This window comes from Sceloporus occidentalis, unplaced genomic scaffold, assembly GCF_023333645.1.
Source record: "Sceloporus occidentalis isolate IW3139 unplaced genomic scaffold, rSceOcc1.0.p SCAF_76, whole genome shotgun sequence".
NCBI lineage: Eukaryota > Metazoa > Chordata > Lepidosauria > Squamata > Phrynosomatidae > Sceloporus > Sceloporus occidentalis.
The window spans coordinates 3,780,710-3,800,254 of NW_028317056.1; the positions used below are offsets into that span (position 1 = coordinate 3,780,710).

Consider the following 19,545-nt stretch of genomic DNA (forward strand, 5'->3'; position numbering starts at 1 on the left):
CAACTGCATACCTGCCAAGTGTCCCTGTTTACCTTTGCCAGTCCCTCTGTCCCTTTCCTCCCCTGATGCCCCTCCTTTCCAGGAGGTCAGAATGTTTGCTGGGTATGAGGGGATCGCAGGGTTCTACAGCCCTAAAAGCCCCGATAATGTGTATAGAAACAGCAGGAAACGGCTTTATAAATTAAATGGGGTAAAATAAAATTATTACTCTTCTAAATGCCCCACTCAGTTATTGGGCACAGAGCCCCGCCCCCGGGCACACCTCTAACCACACCCCCTAAGACAGAAGTGGCTGGAGTGGCACTATGAAGTAGCGCTTTGGGGATCATTCCGCATTTTCCCATTGAAGTAAATAAACTGTGCGTAGTTTGAGTGACGTTAAAAACTATAATAATATAAAAAAAAAAGGTATTTATTTTTAAATCAGAATTTTGTAGCTAACTAAACTACCATTTTAGCCGTACCTGTGTTGGTTTGTTTGATGACATCATAGCCCAGGACAGTTCCAGAATAGTTATTTGGCTTTGCCTTGGCACAGGGCCCTCGCTTGCTGCAGCCATGGCCAGGCAGATGGGCCGAGATCAGGGCCTGAAAGAGAAGGTGAAGATGTTCCTCGGCCTGGGGCCTCCCCGAGGAAAAAGCAAGAACTCGGAATGGAAGCAGCCGGAATACATCATCACCGCGGAGCTGATGAAGGTACGACGCGGCGAGGTGGTTCCTAGCCACCCGTAGGTGATGATCATCAGATTAACCCTTTCCTTTTTTTCTGTCCTTTTCATTGCAAACAGGAACTGCGCCCCGAGTCTCCCTTTCACGTCCGGATCCGAGCGATAAATCAAGTTTGTGAGCTTTCAAAAACCAAAAAGTTTGAAGAGGTGAGTTATGGGAGGGTAAAACGCGCAGGAGGGTAAAACGCGCAGGAGGGTAAAACGCGCATAGAAATTCCCCACGTATGATCCATGTTTCCGGTGGATGTAGAACGCGGATAAGTGGAGCAGCCTCCTATCAGTTGCAGGAAAACGTTGACGTCAGTGTAAGTGCTTCCTTTGCATGGGGGTCTAAGTAGACCCCCGACTGGAGTGTTCACCGAGCCAGTGCTGTAGCTGACTGGCGGGAAGCATGTCACATGCAGGGAGATGTATGGGGGGGGCGCATGTTTAGGTGGGATTTTTGCTTTTGGTCAGTATGGCTGGAATTGGTCACCCCTTCCTCTGCCGCTCACCGAATGAGATTGTCCGTAACGTGATTCGTTCCTCCAGCACGCGGTTGAGGATATCTTGGTTTCTGTCGATGACCTCCTGCAGCCGGAACAACCTGCCGAGGGACGATACAACGTGCTGCATTTACTGAAGGCCCTCGTCCTCGGACAGGTGATTAGTGAGAAAAAACCTAGAGCTGTCCCCGGCGCTGTGTACAGCAGTATACCCCCCGTCCCCGGCGCTGTGTACAGCAGTATACCCCCCCGTCCCCGGCGCTGTGTACAGCAGTATACCCCCCCCCGTCCCCGGCGCTGTGTACAGCAGTATACCCCCCCCCCGTCCCTGTGTACAGCAGTATACCCCCCCCGTCCCCGGCTCTGTGTACAGCAGTATACCCCCCCCCCCCCCCGTCCCCGGCGCTGTGTACAGCAGTATACCCCCGTCCCCGGCGCTGTGTACAGCATTATACCCCCCCCGTCCCCGGCGCTGTGTACAGCATTATACCCCCCCGTCCCCGGCGCTGTGTACAGCAGTATACCCCCCCCCCCCGTCCCCGGCGCTGTGTACAGCAGTATACCCCCCCCCCCCGTCCCCGGCGCTGTGTACAGCAGTATACTCCCCCCCGTCCCCGGCGCTGTGTACAGCAGTATACTCCCCCCCCGTCCCCGGCGCTGTGTACAGCAGTATACCCCCCCGTCCCCGGCGCTGTGTACAGCAGTATACCCCGTCCCGGTGCTGTGTACAGCAGTATACCCCGTCCCGGTGCTGTGTGCATTGTTGTGACTGATGTGAAATTTTGGGCGACTTTCCTAATTTGCGTAGGGGGAAAGGCTCGGCATCCTCCGCGCCCACTTCTTCCGTGTCATAAAGGACTACCCAACCAATGAAGATCTTGCGGGGAGATTGGAGGTCTTCAAAGCGCTGACCGATAATGGACGAGACATCGCGTATCTTGAAGAGGAACTGGGTAGGTTTTTAAGATATTTGATGAGATGATGATTTAAACATTGAAGGGATGGGCGTACCTTCCGGGAGTTACTTGCCAGAGTGTCACGTGTATGGGTGTTTGCACCTGGCTTCAAGCAGGGAGTCGGTCCTGCTCTGAAAGTTAAAACTAGGAATTTCCTGTTATGAAATGCTGTGTTCTATCTGTATTCTCTTTAATTAAAATAGTTTTTTGGAAAATGTCCATCTTGCCTGCTTTCTAACCGGCGCGTCTGTCCTGGTTTTAGCCCCCTTTGTTCTCCAGTGGATGGAAACGGATTTAAACCCCGGCTTCCTGCTTGTGCTGGTGAACCTGGTGAAGTTCCACAGCTGTTACCTGGAAAGCTACATCGCTCCCATGGTGCAGTAAGTATCCCGCGTCCGTACCATCTCCACGTTCCACAATCTGGGCAAAACTGGGGCAATTTTGGGGCAAAGGTCCGCATGTGAAGCGTTCACCATGGAAACCAGCGGCATGTTCCTCCTGATCGCTTCACATCTAGAACTTTTTTCCCCAGCAAAGTTCTTGGCTTCTAAAACTTGCGAGAAGTTTCTGTTTTCTGTAGTATCGAGCTCTCATTCCCCAATATTTTTTTATTTTTTTTTTTGACACAGGATGATTTGCCTGCTCTGTAATCGCACCGCGTCCACCTACGACATCGAGGTCGGTCTGCTTTCTTTCTTCTAGGTGTTGTTAATAAAATGTGACATTGTGAGTGCGGCGCCCGTGCCAACAACTCCACATCTTAGTAATGTCTTGTCTTCTTTTACCGAAGGTCTCCTTGAAGGTTCTGGATGCCGTCGTCTGTTATAACTGCCTCCCCTCGGAGAGCATCCCCACTTTTGTCATCACGCTTTGTCGCACCATTAATGTCAAGGAGCTCTGTGAGCCTTGCTGGAAGGTTTGTCCTGGAATATACGTTCAGACGTCGCTGTGTAATTGGGTTTTTACACCGGAGAACATCTCCTATGGTGCTCATTGAAAGCCCTGTGAGAGGACTGTTGAGCCTAGTAACCCTATTAAATAACACATGACCTCCCCCCAGATCGCGGGCCACCCAGCATTTTCGGAGTCAAATGGTATAAATTGCTTTTATACAGCAAGGTTTACCTTTTGTCTGCAGCAGATTTTATTTTTTAAAATTTTTCTATCTGATCTTCACATTATTTTATTATAACGTTCATCTAATCATTTTTTTTTCTATTTTTCATGCCTTGTGGATGTCTGCTATGTGTTTGCAGCTGATGCGAAACCTTTTGGGGACCCATCTTGGCCACAGTGCTGTTTACTCAATGAGCCGGATCATGGAAGATAGGTATGAATCTGTAGTGAGGCCTCCAAAACACTAGAGGGGGCCCAATGTCAACGAAAGACCTTTTATTGTTTGCTGTCAACACTCTACCTCATCTAGACCATCTTTGGTGCTTATTCCAGAACACGACTTCAGACTTGTGTTGGTGTAGTTAGTGCTTGGATGTAGGAGCGTTGCTATTTTTGTGATCTTTGCCATCTCAACACTACAATTTTCCCTTGTTTTCTCAGAGTCTACATGGAAGACGCTCCTTTGCTGAGGGGAGCCGTGTTCTTCGTTGGGATGGGTCTATGGGGAGCTCACAGACTCTTCTGTTTGAAGAACTCCCCTATATCTGTGCTTCCCTCTTTCCTTAAGGTAAACTCCAACGTCTCGATTAACCTAAAATAATTACAAATTAACAGTGTCTTACGTATAAAACAGAAGCGGGAGGCTGATAATATGAATGTTAGGAAGACAACTAAAAATTCTGTATTTGTGTACAATGTATTAGTTTTCGATTTACTTTCTGATCATTTAGGCTCTGGCTGTGTTTGCAGTTGTATTTTTCTCTGTATCAGGCCATGACGTGTCCAAATGCGGTGGTTTCCTATGAAATTGTTCTGTCTGTCACGAGACTCATCAAGAAATACGGGCGAGAAGTGCAGGCGGTCACTTGGGACGTTCTCCTGCATATCATCGGGCGACTGTTCCAGCAGCTTGTGGTAGGAAGTATTTTATTGAGAAAAATAATTGTTAATTAGTCAGTCCGGATTAACTAAAGAGATCTGTTGTCTCCCTTATGTCTGGATTTATGTTTCTTCGTAATTTTCAGGATCTACGAAGTCAGGAGTTAAAGGTGGCTGTTCATAACCTGTTAACGTTAGTGGAAGAGCTCTACAATCAGAATGAATTTCACGGAGACGAGGAGCGGCTTTTTGAGCTGGTAGAAAGAAGCTCAGATGAGCGGCCGGTAAGTGGGAGACTTAGTACTTATCCGTATTTCCATAAAAGAGCAAGGTGAGAGGTGACGTCTCGTAGATGATGACATAGTTACATAGACTGCTATGTTCAGCAATATATTTGTCCTGGGCGCCCCCTAGGCCCGACATAGGACAGCACCCTAGCCTACCAGCTGGACTCGCCTCTGCCTCAACCTAACCGGTCCATTGAGTAGTGGAGCCTGGTGCACCCGTAGGGCATTTCTTCCCTGGTCTTGCAACAGAAGGGGTGCTGCCTACTCGAAGTGTCTCTTTAGGCAGAGGTCGGGATATGGCCCTGGCTATGGTGCAGTTTGCTGCACCGCTACGAGACAAGAACGTGCTACATAATCGGTGGCAGAAGAACAAAAAATACATTAATAATAATAATACAAAGTTCTACTTCCCATTTTTTTACATTAAAATTCTGTTCGCTTTGTGTCTATATAGGCCACATCCGTAGTAAATCTCATAACCTACAGAGCCCGAGCCATTCATCCCGGGAAGGAAGGCTGGATTCATGATCTGCAGAAACTTATGGACAGATACTTCAGGTGAGGGCTTCAGGTCTGATTCAGTGGAGTAATATCTCTTTGTAACGGAAATAATACCCAGGGGTCACGAGAGGCAGCTGCACTGAGCAGATATATTACCGCGCTAAGTGAAATATTACGACATTAATGAGCATTATGATGGTGACATGATGTCATGCCGTACGTAACGTACACTGAAATGTCATGAGCAGCGCATTATGTGCTTTGGGTTTGAGTCATTTCCCGAATGTTGTAGCCACGGTAACGTCTTGGACTTCTGACACTTTTTGTAAATGTAATTTCCGTTTCAGGAATGAATCTCGCAGCATTGTTCGTATGAAGGTGTTAGATGTTCTCTCCTTTGCGCTGAGTATCAATCGCCAGTTTTACGAGGTGTGATTTCCATTTTTTTTCCTCTCTCTATGACGGACGGTTACAGATTGACGTGTCTGTTTATTAAAACCACTTATCTTTTCGTGTCTTTTATCACAAATTTTGAATTTCACAATTTTTCACTGAGACTTCTACGTAAAAAAAAAACAACTTTCATCCGTAGCAAAGGTTCTTTTATTTTTTTCTATTGCTGATGTTTTAAAACCGTTTCGTTCCATGTACCGTGCGTTATTTCAGGAGGAACTTATTGAAAAAGTGGTCACCAGCCAGCTAGCCCACATACCTGAAGATAAAGACCACCAAGTTCGGAAGCTTGCCACCCAACTCCTGGTCGATTTAGCTGAATGTTGCCACTCTTGCCATTTTAACAGCTTGATGGACATCATCGAGAAGGTCACATATTATTTTTAATTAATTTTACATCCACGTTTTTAAGGCAGCTAACAGGGCATTGCCATAGAAACGTGCTTCCAAAAAGTTTGTTGTGTGATTTAAAATGGTAGCTAAATTCATTCTAAAATTTAAATGTCAACATCTCTTTTAAAAGGTTGTTACTCGTTCTTTGTCTACACCGGCGGAGTCTTGGGGACAGGATGCTTCTTCGTTGGAAGACGTGAAGACTTCAGTCCTTGGGCTGATGGTTATCCTGCAGGTGAGCGACAGGCCGCATGTCGTCTTTGGCTGTGTTGCTGTTGGAGGCACCGTGTGGTTGATCTCTTGAATGTCTCTCTCTCTTTTTTTTTTCTGCAGACCAAGCTCTATAGTCTTCCAGCTAGCCATGCCATGCGTGTGTACGAAATGCTGATAAACCACATCCAGCTGCACTACAAATACCCCTACGGTTCACCCATAGCCAGCAGCATCCGCCTGCAGGTAAGGCCGTCAATATTGCTGAATTTAACACTTTAACTAAACCTTTCACAACTGACCCCCCCCCCCCCCCATCTTACAGGTTTTTGTTCACGGATTCCTTTACACTTATGTGACTCAAAAGCAAGCAGCGACGGGTCACAGAAACTGAAAAAAGGCATCTTAAATGTTGGTCGTTTTATGGAATCAACCCTTAATAATAATAAAAAAAGATCTGCTAAGGTTTATTTCCTTAGCGTGTTAGTGGAACTGCACCTTGAAAGGATCAAGAAAACAGTGGCTTTTAGCCAGTTTTAGGTGTTTGTGATAAGAAATTATAACTACAATTGGAAAAAGGGTTTGAAAGAGGGTTTTAGCGAATAAAGTCTTTAAGGTCGTAACGTTTGTCACTTATGTGTTATCCATCGTAGGTCTTTGATTTCCTCCTCCTCCTCCGAGCAGACTCTTTGAGACGGGTCGGTCTTCCCAACAAAGACGGTGCTGTCCGCTTCAGCCCCTACTGCCTCTGCGAATCTGTGTAAGCTATATGTACTGTCTGCTTAATAATTGTCTTAAGTTTGCAGAAAATTAAATCTTTAATTAGAGGTCCTTACATTTTAAAAACCATGTCTGAGAAGACTCCATGCCAACTCAAGTAAACATTTCCTTCTACAATGAGCCTCCACACCAGGGATATGTCATTCTACTCCCTTTAGGCCTCGCTTAATAAAACCGTGCTATATAAAAACAAAAAAAGAATCCTTAAATTCAGTGACTGTGGCGCTGGGCTTTCTCCTCTTGCTCATTGCAACATTGATTTGGTTCGGATTCTAGGTTCAGGTTTTAAAATGTTTCGCTTTCAAAGTGAGCGTCGCACAAATCCCATCTCTTCATTTTAGTAATGATCTTGAGAAAAGACCAAGTGAACGCAAGCAAGCAGGGGCGTCCTCGCCGCCGGCTGGCAGCCCAAGCCTCCCTTCGCAGAGTGGGAGTCCACGCATGGGGTTTCTGCCATATTCTCTGGCATTTGGGGTCCTCCTGCAGTGTCTGAGACAGGTACTGTTTCCGATCGGTCTGCCTAGGTTTGGAGAGTCGCGTCGTGTGAACGTCATGTGGTTGTACATGCTCTCCGCGCATGCCCCAATCTCAAAGATGCTTATCCCGCAGGAAACCGACTGGAAGGTTCTAAAACTGGTGCTTAACAAGCTGCCAGAGTGCCTTCGCTACAAGGTCCTCATTCTGTCGTCTCCTTGCAACATTGACCAGCTCTCTGCACTTCTCTGCACCATGGTAAAACATCATGTCCTATTACTTTATTTATGGTTTAAAGGCAGAACTAATTATGTGGAATTATTCTTATAAAAATTAGCACTTTTCCTCTTCTATCTTTAGCTTACCGACCGAAATGCGAGTGATCGCCTTCACAACACTCCAGAAGGTTTCTCCCGAACTGATCTGCAGCTGGCCGTCGTTCCTGTTTTGACGGCGCTAACCTCTTACCACCCTAACCTCGACATCCTGAAACAGGTATTCATTTGTGTTGGATGCTGAAAGCTCCCCTTGTCTTTCTTGCTGGTCATCTGTTGCGTTGTACAAGGCAATAGGATGTAATTATGTGAAGTTCCAGAATGCCTGGTGTGTGTCCTTCAGCTCCATTTGTCATGGTCACATTTACGTTTAAATCTTATCCCAAAGAAGATGACTTTGAGGTTTTGTGTCTTGCTCATCACCTGTTGTTTGTTTGCAGAGAGACATGGTACGAGCTCTTGAAAACGGCCTGATATACCGCTGTGCTAAGCAGTGCGTGGTAGCCCTGTCCATGTGCATGATCGAGATGCCGGGGATCCTGATTAAATCCCTTCCTGTCCTCATCGTGAAGTTGACCCACATCTCGGCCACGGTGACCATGGCCATCCCCATGCTGGAATTCCTGTCGAGTGAGTTTGTTGTGTCCTCGGTCAAAGGGCTGGTTGCCAGAGCAAATTACTTGTATATTACTTAATTACTTATAAATATATATTACAGGATCATACTGTACATTGGAAAAATATGTGAGTATGGTAAACCTAACGTGTTAGAAACCACACTGCATGACATCTCAGTCTCTCCACATGAGACTCGGGATCAAATTGTAGAAATTCTGTTTTTCGTATTAAAAAAAAAAAAAAGAAAAAATCATAATGTGTTGGGCTTCCTCAGAATAAATTTCATGATTCTAACGCCTGGAACGTATCCTTTTTTTCAGCTTTGGTCCGGTTACCTCACCTTTATGGTAACTTCGCGGCAGAGCAGTATGCCAGCGTGTTTGCCATCTCCCTCCCTTACACCAACCCGTCCAAGTGAGTCCTCCTTGCTTCGACCCTTTGTTCAGTAGGCACTAAGAAGTCTAGTTTTGCAACATGCCAAGAAGCTGTAGGTAAGATATTGGGATAGGATACATTTAACAATGTTTTCTGTTTTCTAGGTTCAATCAATACATTGTGTTCTTGGCCCACCATGTGATCGCAATGTGGTTTATCCGGTGCAGGTTGTCCTTGAGGAGGGACTTTGTGCCCTACATAACCAAGGTATATGAAACATTTTTATTCCCTATTTTAATTTATACCACCTTGCCACATTTTATGAGTTGTACTCCTTATAATTGCCAAACTGCAAAATCTGCTTTTGCTTCCATCTCAGGGTTTGCGCTCCAACGTTCTTCTGAGTTTTGATGATACCCCCGAAAAAGGTAGTTTCCGCGCACGCAGCACCAGCCTGAACGAAAGGCCCAAAAGGTAGTTTCCTAACAGCCAGTAATAAGTTAGCATTAAGTAATTTGGGACATTTAAAGCCAGGCCTTCTCCTTGGAAGAATGATGTCTACTTGTTTTTGTTGCTTTATACATTGGTCTTCAGAATTAAGTTCTCTGTCGGGTTCTGCAGAATTCTCGATTAGCTCTCTCATTACAGGAGACTAAAGAGATGGGGGTTTGCTCCGTTTCGTCATTGTACATGTTAGCTATAACGGGATAAACATTTTTCTGAAGTCCGCAATCAACAACCATGATTTTGTATGTATAATGTATGCTAACACATCCATCTAGACTAAATGCATTTTGCCGAAGATGTTTTAAGTTCTTGTATGAAGCCCAGCTTTTACGAAATTCAAGTTGGGTTCCCTTAGTCCTCTTTTTCAATGTTTTAATGATTTAATTGGGGTTACTTAGCTCGATGTCCGCTTCCTTTTGCACAAGTATAGAATTTTACTTTTAATATTGTTTTTGTCTGATGACCTTTCTGCTTTGAAGAGAACAATGTACCATCTGTGTGCTTGTGTTTTAGCAATCCATTTGTGTGTCCGAATCCACTCCTTTCGTTGCTCTAGGTGTATCTAGATCTAGAAATTGGGTGCTGTCTAAAATGCCTCCAACGCCCTAGTGGGGGCAGATTAGGCTCCTCCGTTACACACATGGTGCATTGTTATATCAGGGGCTGTTTGCTTCTTATTGGTCTTGTTTTTTTATTTTTAATTTTTTTGCTCATATGTTTTGACGTTTTATCTTTTCATCTGTGGCATTTATTTTGTGTTTTCTGTTTTATTTTTTGTTTCTCCTCCTCTATGATGTTCCCAAAAAAACTGACGGCCACCTGGCGTTACCCACTCCTCGTCTTTTCAATGGTCTCCGCTTTGGGTGGGGTGTGAAACGGTCTGGTCGGTGGGCACACCCATCGCATTGGCCTGTTTTCTTTTTGGTTTCTAATGGGTAGTTTGAAGCTATCCAAACCCACAAAGCCAGGCTTGAGTGACACCTCCCCAGTTAAAGAAATGAGAGATCTTTCCAACGCATTCCGATCTCGCAGCATCAGTGTATCGGAACGCGCTGCGTACAGGTAGTGGCGATATCTGGTTGGATGGGGGCGGAGTGTACACAAACCTGCCTGCACCAAACGGGAAGGGTTAAATGGGGTGCATGCTTGGGTCTTTGCATGGCAGAAAGTAGTCACTAGTTGCCCATTTCATAACCCCGATAGCAGTACCTGTGAAGTGGGTGTTTAACCCACAAAATGCACGCTGGAAACGTATCTAAATACTCAAACCATTGAAGCATTTTTTTTTTCTTCAGTCTGTGGATTAAATAAAACATGTTTTATAGAAAAGTTTGCAATCTGAATCAACGGTCCCCAATTATATATCCGCTTCTGTATCTAAACAAAGTCGCCAAGCATAATAATGTCAGCTTTTTAAGTCTTAGACCTTATACTCCAAAACAACTTTTAATGAAATGAAAACTTTATCGTGTGATTCAGAATGCAATCTTTTCTTATGGGGGTATAAAAGTAGATTACTATATATTTTGCATGATCGTTAAAACTGTTTCAGTGGCTCAGGAGGGCATGACTTTGTTCCAGACGAAAATTATCTCCAAACCGTGAGAAATCTGTATGGAAACTTTTATACCATTTTTCTTGACCATATTGTGTGTGCCAAGAAGGAAAGACTCGCACGTGTGTCCTACACCACGTTCCAAGAACTACATTTGCTGGTCACCATGGGAATACAAGTCATGCACCTTCTGTCCCTTTCCATATTTGTTCTACACCCAAACATCTTCTTTCTGCTGTCTTGTGTAGCCGCATGCAGACCTCCATTACCAGCTCTAGCTTGAGCTCTGCAGATGAAAGCTCCATGGCCCAGGCTGACGATAGCTTGAAAAACCTACATCTGGAGCTCACTGAAATTTGTCTGGACATGATGGCAAGATACGTCTTCTCAAACTTTACCGCTGTGCCCAAGAGGTGAGCTCGGCATCGAACATTTTATCTGTTCTTCAATGCTGCATGAGCGTTTCCACTCGTACATAGTAAGGGTTAACGAGATTCTGTCTGTCAATCGTAGGTCGCCGGTTGGAGAGTTTTTGTTGGATGGCGGGAGAACTAAAACATGGCTGGTTGGAAACAAGCTGATTACAGTGACGACGAGTGTGGGAACTGGGACACGATCCCTTCTTGGTCTTGACACTGGAGAGACGCAGGTTGACCCAGAATCTAGGTACCACCTCCTTTTTAGTTTTAGTACAAGCGCAAAACGCACAGTTTTTAGTTTCTCAGTGTCTGCTCACTGTATAAAACGTATACCCAAGTCACACACAGTGTGATATTCTTCTTTCTTGAACTGCTTTAAGGAAATCTGTCATTAGACGAAAGCTAGACTTTAAATATATGAAAGTGACAGGTTGTTAAGAGTGCAGCCATTTTTCTTGTGCAAGACACGCCCCTCTCTTCTCCCAGAGCTGCCCTCAAGTCCTTCCTTTGTCCCTTATGTAAACTGGGTGTATATTTCCTTTACGGTCATAAAAAGATAGAACTGTTGCCCATTTGTTTCTGTTGCTTGGGCTATGTGAAGCTGTTGCTGCTAGTTGCAGACATCTTAAAAAGCATGTGTTGTCTTTTGTATGTCTCTACGTAAAGTATTGGTAACAACAAGTTAACTCTTAATATAGCTATATTGAGTTTGGTGAGATTAAGATTGTAAGCATTTTTTGCGTAAGAAATGCCCCATTTCATACATAAGAAACGTTACAGAAACCATTTTGCAAATATTCATGTTGTATTATTTTAGGATACTTCCTATCTTCCAGAAGCATGTTTCTTTTTTCGTGGGAATTTCACAATTTCCTTATTCTGTCTCCAAGCTTAGGCATGCAGACAGAACATCCAAGAGAAGCCTCCTCTGTCCACGACCTTCAGACAAGAAAGGGTATGCAAACCCCGCAGCCCAGAGTCCGCTCCATGTCTGGTGAGCTAATTTGGTTGGGAGAGACCACTCTCCCTTCTATCTTTCACTGGTGGACACTTAAGAGAACAGAAGTGCTGGCTTCTGTGAGCTACAAACAACATTTTGATCAGTGTCTTATGAACCAAAGGCACGGTTGGTTTTAGCATTTCTTTTTACTTGGCCAGTAGGCTTAATTCTCATGAAGTCATCTATTTTCCCTTCATTCACCTATCTACTTTTTTTTTATTTATTTTTTTATTCCCCTTTGTCTATTGTATGCAATATCCAACATTGTTCATAATCTCTGCTGTATGTCTCATTTATGTGAAGAATAGACACATATTTGTTTTTGTTCTTGTCTCAGGTGGACATGGTCTGCGAGCTGGCTCATTAGAAGGCTCATCAATATCATCACATCTAGGGCAGTCTGGTGGAACTCCAACTTCGGGGAGGGAGAGGGTTCCTCGTAGGACTCAAGTCAAGCAAGAGAAGGCCACGCTTGCAGACTTTGTGCCGGTTCTGACTCAAGGCTGGGCAGAGATCCTAGTTCGCAGGCCAACCGGTAAAGATCTTGAACAGTAATGAATGAAGTATGACCTTGTCTGTACAATTAAGTCCTTCAGGATGCTCTCTCTTTTAAATTGTAATGAATGCCTTGCATTTGTAGTGACTGGTTGGGGTATTAAGTCTTGGTATGGTGGGGGATCTTATTCTTTTCCAGTGGTAATACCAGGCTGTTGGTTTCTAACTTGTCTTTCTGCTGTGCAGGTAACACAAGCTGGCTAATGAGCTTGGAGAATCCTCTTAGTCCTTTTTCATCTGATATCAACAACATGCCCCTTCAAGAGTTGTCCAACGCATTAATGGCTGCTGAGAGGTTTAAAGAGCATCGGGAAACTGCTCTATACAAATCTTTGTCCATGCCAGCTTCCACGCTGTCTAAAGCCTCACCCAAGCCCACTGTCCTACAACGGTCAAACACGGGTAAGCTACAGACCTAGATAAGTTAGTTTATTTATTTGTACTCATCTTCTAATGCCTAAAATACAGAACAATTTAATGTCGGATGGCTCTTGCAAGTTCTGTATTCACTGTGCTTCCCAGTGACCTACCACTCATGAGTTCTAGAGGTTCAAGTATTCCAGTTTGAGGACATAATGAGGTCAAGGTACATATGGTCACAAATATACATCTTTTAACCTCCTCGTGCGTATTCCCATTCACTGCCGCTAAACGATAAGCAGTGATAGCAACATCTTGCAATGTGCTCTTCCTTCCCATTGCAGTGGCTTCTGTCTCTCTCGCATCCCAGTCCAGTTGTCAAGGGAAGCTGCTTAGGAGCATTTCCTGGGCAGGTATATTTATCAAGCTCAAAAGATGTTCTGCGGAATAATATTTGAAATGCCTATGCTTGTTTTTTAACTTCTTGGATTTTTTGGTCCTTTTTTTTTTTTTTTTTTTTTAACGAGATTTGTCATTTGGATTTTACCATATGCTTCGTTGCTAACAAAAGTTTTGGAGTTCAGTCTCTGACAAGAAACTTATCAAGGACGTCTTTACAGCATGTGAACCTGGCATTGCATGTCATCTCGGCCGGTTAGATTTTTGTAGGTCTGAAGAAAACTAAACCTGGCTTGTGTGGAATGGAAACTGCATGCTGTATAACTGGAACTGGCCAGATGCTGCCGCTGAACTGCGGCGTTCTAGGGAAATCCTGTGTGGTTGCTTTATTAACACGTGAGGTTGTTCACCGCAGCTGAATATGGCATTCTTGGCAATACATTGTTTGCTCACTACCGAGTACCGATAGTTTGTACTGATACTATCTTTGTAACGAGCGTGAAGTGTTGACATTGGTCTTCTAACCTGAACTGTATGTATAAAAAAAAAAAAAAATCTTGCATCTTGATAGGATTTCTCACTGTTCTGTTTATTTGGTAGGTTCTGCAGATTGTATTTATTAGAGGCTGCTTCATCCTTTTGTTTCCGATGTTAAGTACCCACTGTGTGTGACATGTCATCATATGATAAGTTATCCAAGTTTGTCGTTGCGTTACAGTCCAAACAGGGAAGGACAATTTTACTTTGTCTCTAAGAAGTCCTTTTCTTTACAGAGTCGTCTGTTGTGCCCGAGGAAGGATCCCAGCTAGATGGAGAAGCGGAGGATATGAGTTCTCCTGCTGGTTCTCAGGAGCTGGAAGATTTTGAGGCTGTAACTAATGAAGAGGCATCGGGTGATGGGAAACCAGAGAAAAAAGCAGACAGAATCAGCAGAGTAAGTCAGGAACAGTAATGGGAATTCTGCTTAAGATGTCTTCATGTTACATTATTCATTGACATGATTCCTATTAGGGGGATATTACCTGCTTAAGTAATGGAACTTTTTAATTATTTCCTTAAGTGTTAGTTACATATAGACATATTACCTTGGATTGGTGCACCACTGGAGATGAAACCTTTGTCTACCACAACCGTGCTATCTTTAAGAGTGCAAATTTATTTTATCTTGGACTAGTGTGGTCCCATGAGCATCTCATCCTTTCTTTCTTTCTTTTTTTAAAGTCCTCATCTACATCCAGTCAAGAAGATCCTGCAGCTCCCCAGCTAGATGACTCTGAAAGTCGAGGGATCCCCATTGGACAGGCCCGAGAGATTCCATTCCAACCTTCTCAAACTTTGAGCAAATCAAGCTCGTCCCCAGAACTTCAAACTTTGCAGGAGCTCCCCAAAGAACCCGACACAAAGGAGGAAGTCCAGACGCAAGACCCAGAGTCCAAACTACAAACTAAAGTGAACCGCACGGAACCAGAGGCTCTCCCAAGCCAGAACAGCAACTCGGAACTAGATGACAGTGCTGGAAAAACTCAGAAGCTGGCAACCAGCTCCAAGTTAGAACCAGAAACACCAAACCAGTCTCCACAGTCACCTAGTGGATATCGACCTAGAGGTCACACCATTTCAGACTCTGAGCCTTCAAGAAGGGGCAGAAGGATTAATGCTGATGCTTTCAAAAACAGTACAAAATCCTCCAAAGCGGAGAAAGTGCCTGGAATTGACCCAAGGTAGGTCTGTTGTTGTCCTGAACCCTTTGACCACCAGATACCACACGTTACATAATGCTTTGAAGTCTGATGCCAGCTTTGTCTCCTTTTAGCTTTGTGTTTTTACAGTTATATCATTCTCCTTTCTTTGGCGAAGAGTCAAACAAGCCGACCCTTGTCCCAAACACCCAGGTGAGCATATGCAGAAATATTTGTTGTCAATGTATCTTCATTCGTTAATGCAGGCCTTCTAATTCTACGAGCAGACAAATTCACATGTATCCAGGATAACACCATACACTGACACCCCCACACACACATGCTAACACCAAATACTATCACACACACACACTACAGTAACACACACATGCTAACATCATATGCTCACTAACACCTTACAGTAACACGCACACACATCATATACTCAGACACATGCATGCTACTACCAACACCCTAACACTAAACGCTTAGTCATTCAGTAACACACAAAACACTACACTCACATGGGTTAACACCACACTCTTATGCACATTCATACACTGACACAAACATACACATTTACTCTAAAAGTACACACACACTACTCCCCTCTCACCTTCCGGAGAACCGTCTCCAATGCAGCTCGCACAATTACCGCGGGGTCATGTAATGTACGCTGCGTGACCCCAGTGGTCACCTTTGTTACCGAGCCCCATTGCTTTATCTGTTTTGGGAACACCTGTTTGTGGTTGGCTGATATCATGAGGCAGAATAAAATTATCATTATGTCTTCTCCTACAGTGCTCCATATGAAAGTATACAGACAACTGGTTTATTTTGTTCTGCCTGGAGGCAAGGACTGGTATTCTTTGTCTTAATTTTTTTTAATCATTTTTAAGCATTAGAAGGGTATACCTATAACAACGGGATTCTGTGCATTTTCCAATGCCTGATCATTAGCTTTTGTTTTTTGTTTTATTTATTGATTTCCATTCAATATTGATTACCTTCAATTTTGTTTGTATGTTTTTCTTCAAGACATTTGAAAGGACAATGAAGCTGCTGGATCAGATCCCATCCTATGACACGCACAAAATCGGTGTTCTCTATGTTGGAGAGGGGCAGGTAAAATTTAATATTTTGTCTTAATTCTTAAATAATCTCCTAATGGTGACCGTACTTTTTAGATTTTAGAAGGTGTTAAAGTTAACTTTCCTCGTAGACTAATGCAGAGTTCAAAAGTATCACTTTCCACAGACCCAGCTTCCGGTTTCAGGGTTTGCATGGAATATCTGGCCTCCAACAATGTTGTTTGTTAATATTAAAAGAAGTTTGTGTATACGTATCTGTAAAACAAAGTACCTCTTTGACAGGTTGACAACGAAAGGGCAATCCTGTCCAATGAACATGGTTCTTACAGATATACACAGTTCCTAACTGGGCTCGGAAAATTAATTGAGCTGAAAGACACTCAGCCCGATAAGATCTTCCTAGGAGGCCTGGACGGCTGTGGGGGTGATGATGGTCAGTTCACCTACTGCTGGCACGATGACATCATGCAAGGTAGACTTACATTTTCCGGGGTGGGTGGTCTGCAAAACGCACATTCCTAAAATATGTTTGATCGCTATCTTTAACAAATATAAATCCTGATATTTAAGTGGTCGTTTTAATTATCAGCTGCTAACCTCATCTTGGATTATGTAAATCCATATTCTCCACTTTAACACCACAATTTTTATTTCCATGTTTTCAGTCATATTTCAGATCACCACCCTGATGCCCAACAAGGAGATTGATCCAAGCAGATGCAACAAAAAGAGACATGTTGGAAACAACTTCGTCAACATAATCTACAATGACTCTGGCGAGTTCTACAAACTGGGCACCCTCAAGGTACATCTGCACCATAACAGTATTTAGGGTACCCCAAAATTTCACTTTTTAAGTCCTGCCAGCAAGCATTGGTGGACATTTATGTATGAAGCATGTATGTGCGGACATATAACCCTGGGTAGATGAGTATATAATAAGTGTAACTGACAGAATTCTTTATTGTCACAATTCAAAGAATGCGTGTGTAGATGATTATTTTGGATTTTGTCTCTTAAAGGGTGCATAAAAAAACTCATTTAATATGAGGAAAAATAATCAATTATTTCATTTTGCTGAGCAGGGTCAGTTCAACTTTGTAGATGTCAACATTCAGCCGCTGGACTGCGAGAGTAACCTGGTGACCTTACAATGCCGCAAAGGTACAATAATCACTTAATGGATTTTATATACAGCTGTGATTGTTGACTTCTGCGTTTGGACCAGTCTCATCAATTTCATTGTTTTCTTTACAGATATGGAAGGCCTTGTTGATGTCTCCGTGGCCAAAATTGTGTCTGATAAAAACCTGCCGTTCCTGGCTCGTCAGATGGCTTTACATTCAAACGTAATTTTTATTTAGAATTTTCTAGATAATACGTTAAAAAAAAGTTAAATTATGTTCGTACTCAAAAAAAAAAAAAAATGTATCCTCCTACAACAAAAAGTCTTAACTTATCAGTGCCTTGTCCTTGGGTCACATGGCTGCAGGCTAAAGAATTATTAATTATTAACTTTTCCAGGTGGGCTTTGGACATTCCAGAGTTGGAGAATGTTTAGATGACTACATTAAGTTCTAAAAGTATTTTCAGTAAAATAGGTGGAAAAGCCTTCGGTTAATGGCAACTTTTTTCTTTCTATACGCAGATGGCCTCACAGGTTCACCATAGTAGATCAAACCCCACGGATATCTATCCTTCCAAATGGATAGCACGGCTGAGGCACATTAAGAAGATGAGACCTAAGGTAGGTGATCTGGAAAAAATATTTAGGGCTGACTCCTGTCTCAAAGGTGAATACAGAATATAATTTTATGTAATCATCATGTACTTAAAGAGTCCCAACATGTTGCAAAGAATTAAATCTTTTAAATATAGTGAAACCCACAATAGGCTCTGATGCGAGGGTGTGAGCAATGGAATTCTTCTCAGTTGGTCATTTTCCTGACACTTGGTCTGTGAAAAGCTGTCCATTATACAGTAATTTGATTCCAGGTATGAGAAACGGCACTTTTTTTTTTATTTTAGATTCACAATGAGTTGATGGAAATGAATGCAAATTTACCATACCCAATCCAGGTCCTTTCCAACAAGCCTCCCCCACAGAACCCTCAGAATCCAAATGGAGCCTTTGAAACGGGGCAGAGAACGAGACTGATTTCTGCCGTGGATGACTTTACGGAGTTTGCATAGTGAGCTTTACGAAGGCAAGAGCCTCAGGACCTTACTGTACGAATAGTAGATTTAAGTCCTGGCCAAAGAAATGTGAGGAACATAAGGTTTTTCAAAGTTTCCTTATTAAAGACACTTTAGAATTCCAGAATTTGGGGCCACGCGGATTGAAATCTTCCTGGGTGTCTGGAAACCTTTGTTTTACAAAAGACTCGAACTAAATTATTTTCAGTATATTCAAAGAGTCAAAAAACATTAATTTATTAATGATTACTTGTCTGCGTCCAGAGATTTCCTTGTTCTTGATACATTTTTTTGCAGTGAGAGGAGATCTTTTTAGTCCAATAATAATATGCTCTTTTTGTGTGGTTTTTTTCCCCTGCAACATGCTCAATTAAACACAAAGGAAAATCTACTTGTGTACTTCTCAAGTCAAACATATCTGCAACTTTCTGCATGCTTGAAACAGGTTTACATTACTTTTTAGGAGGGATGGTATAAATAAAAAGAGGTGGTGGGGTCTGTCTATATGTGAAACCAACCTCATTCTTGTCTCGTCGAAGGGATATTTTTTGAAGAGAGTTGTGAATCCGCATAATCCTTGTAGGTTGAAATTTGTCATTTGCTTAGAAACCACAACGTATTGGTGAGCTTGAAGGATCACTGTTGTTAATGCACACGGAAAAAGGCTACACAACTCTGGAAAATTTGTAATTAAGAGAATTTTTATTATCCAGAAATTGATTGGAGAAACTAAACCTGTCGGCTGAGAGCAATGGTTTTTAGTTACATAGTACATAAGGTTGCAAAAGGACCCAAGTCCATCAAGTTTGACCCTTCTACATAACTTTTCTACTCTTGATCCAAAAGTAGGCAAAAAAACCCCTAATTAAGCTACTTTGAATTCTGCCATCGCAGGAAAATAAATTTTTATTTATGGTCCTATATATCACGCCTTTCTAAAAGAAAAATATCCAGACACCTTTAGAGACGTTGAAAAAAAGATACTTTCTTGTCTCAGTTTGCGGAAGAGCCGAATAGAAATGATGCATCGCAATTAGTGTGGAATTTCTTTCCTATATCCAAAGGAATAATTAATTTCAGCGGCGCTCAATTTTAGGCATATGCTGAGGAATCAAGGAACTGGATATCATGTATTAAAAAAAGAAAGGTAATAAGTGTCTGGAATGAGAATGTGATTATTGCCTTTTTTATATATCATTGGTAAGAACTCACCTTGAATTGGAGTCAAGAAAGGCTTATGTTTCCCTAGACAGG

At 43.0% G+C, this 19,545-nt stretch overlaps 1 protein-coding gene across 1 annotated transcript; it reads left to right on the forward strand.

The window, feature by feature from the left end:
- The first annotated feature begins 558 nt into the window (after positions 1-558).
- Positions 559-18,288, forward strand: LOC149285808 (tuberin-like). The gene is made up of 39 exons (XM_089495025.1): positions 559-696; positions 789-875; positions 1,260-1,430; positions 2,022-2,166; positions 2,432-2,549; positions 2,799-2,847; positions 2,960-3,085; positions 3,426-3,499; positions 3,727-3,853; positions 4,057-4,200; positions 4,311-4,448; positions 4,906-5,009; positions 5,300-5,381; positions 5,619-5,774; positions 5,929-6,033; positions 6,132-6,254; positions 6,662-6,768; positions 7,130-7,286; positions 7,398-7,520; positions 7,623-7,757; positions 7,978-8,167; positions 8,476-8,569; positions 8,695-8,797; positions 8,910-9,004; positions 10,841-11,005; positions 11,106-11,258; positions 11,902-12,005; positions 12,349-12,546; positions 12,753-12,968; positions 14,099-14,259; positions 14,547-15,046; positions 15,139-15,217; positions 16,043-16,129; positions 16,378-16,567; positions 16,761-16,900; positions 17,181-17,259; positions 17,353-17,444; positions 17,744-17,842; positions 18,124-18,288. Exons 1-39 carry the CDS (start codon positions 559-561, stop codon positions 18,286-18,288), a joined length of 5,319 nt encoding a protein of 1,772 aa, XP_089351151.1.
- Positions 18,289-19,545: the final 1,257 nt, after the last annotated feature.

Bases quoted from the DNA above. Each gene is read 5' to 3' on its own strand.
- LOC149285808 (XM_089495025.1), top strand. From the start codon at position 559: ATGGCCAGGCAGATGGGCCGAGATCAGGGCCTGAAAGAGAAGGTGAAG. The intron at 5,382-5,618 runs GTGTGATTTCCA...GCGTTATTTCAG, and splicing joins TCAATCGCCAGTTTTACGAG to GAGGAACTTATTGAAAAAGT. The intron at 6,255-6,661 runs GTAAGGCCGTCA...TATCCATCGTAG, and splicing joins CCAGCAGCATCCGCCTGCAG to GTCTTTGATTTCCTCCTCCT.